This window comes from Homarus americanus, unplaced genomic scaffold, assembly GCF_018991925.1.
Source record: "Homarus americanus isolate GMGI-L3 unplaced genomic scaffold, GMGI_Hamer_2.0 scaffold56481, whole genome shotgun sequence".
NCBI lineage: Eukaryota > Metazoa > Arthropoda > Malacostraca > Decapoda > Nephropidae > Homarus > Homarus americanus.
In genome coordinates this window covers 8,574-9,959 of record NW_024746201.1, presented here as the reverse complement: position 1 = coordinate 9,959, position 1,386 = coordinate 8,574, and the positions used below count along the sequence as shown (strand labels likewise).

Here is a 1,386-nt window from a genome sequence, read left to right as displayed (position 1 = left end):
AGTGTTGAAATATTTCGCTCATTACAATACGATAAATAATTAACTTTATAACTTAATCAACTTCTGTGATATAATATTATAATTTATTAATATACAACAAAATAATGTATATCTAATTTATATATAATAATCAGGTGATAGGAAGTGATATATCCAATAAGTGAATTAGTTTAATATAAAAACCATGGCATTAGGCTATTTTTACGCCGATATTAATTACAGCTTTATTATTAGTAGTAGTAATAGCAGGAACAGTAATAGTAGTAATAGTAGGAACAGTAATAGTAGTAGGAGTAATAGTAGTAACAGTAGTAGTATGTTGTTTTGTTAAGTGTCTGTTTAAATTCTGTAAAATTCTGGTATATTCTGTTAATTTTTTCAAGGGATAATTTTACACGATATTTTTCAAGGAATATTTTGTAAGTATAGAAAAAAATTGAGGTAATTATTGGTAGTATTTATAAGTGTTAAGTAGCCCCTGGACTCAAGTGAAATGACTGAACCAATAGTGACTGAACCAATAGTGACTGAACCAATAGTGACTGAACCAATAGTGACTGAACCAATAGTGACTGAACCAATAGTAACTGAACCAATAGTAACTGAACCAATAGTAACTGAACCAATAGTGACTGAACCAATAGTGACTGAACCAATAGTGACTGAACCAATGCTGACTGAACCAATAGTGACTGAACCAATAGTGACTGAACCAATAGGTGACTGAACCAATAGTGACTGAACCAATAGTAACTGAACCAATAGTGACTGAACCAATAGTGACTGAACCAATAGTGACTGAACCAATAGTGACTGAACCAATAGTGACTGAACCAATAGTGACTGAACCAATAGTGACTGGTACCAATAGTGACTGAACCAATAGTGGACTGAACCAATAGTGACTGAACCAATAGTGACTGAACCAATAGTGACTGAACCAATAGTGACTGAACCAATAGTGACTGAACCAATAGTGACTGAACCAATAGTGACTGAACCAATAGTGACTGAACCAATAGTGACTGAACCAATAGTGACTGAACCAGTGACTGAACCAATAGTGACTGAACCAATAGTGACTGAACCAATAGTGACTGAACCAATATGACTGAACCAATAGTGACTGAACCAATAGTGACTGAACCAATAGTGACTGAACCAATAGTGACTGAACCAATAGTAACTGAACCAATAGTGACTGAACCAATAGGGACTGAACCAATAGTGACTGAACCAATAGTGACTGAACCAATAGTGAGGAACCAATAGTGACTGAACCAATAGTAACTGAACCAATAGTGACTGAACCAATAGTGACTGAACCAATAGTGACTGAACCAATAGTGACTGAACCATAGTGACTGAACCAATAGGACTGAACCA

At 34.7% G+C, this 1,386-nt stretch overlaps 1 protein-coding gene across 1 annotated transcript; it reads left to right on the top strand.

Annotated features, from left to right (window-relative positions):
• The first annotated feature begins 493 nt into the window (after positions 1 to 493).
• On the top strand, positions 494 to 1,111 carry LOC121879149 (36.4 kDa proline-rich protein-like). Its single transcript, XM_042385747.1, has 2 exons — positions 494 to 719; positions 903 to 1,111. The coding sequence occupies exons 1-2, from the start codon at positions 494 to 496 to the stop codon at positions 1,109 to 1,111; spliced, it is 435 nt and encodes a 144-aa protein (XP_042241681.1).
• Positions 1,112 to 1,386: the final 275 nt, after the last annotated feature.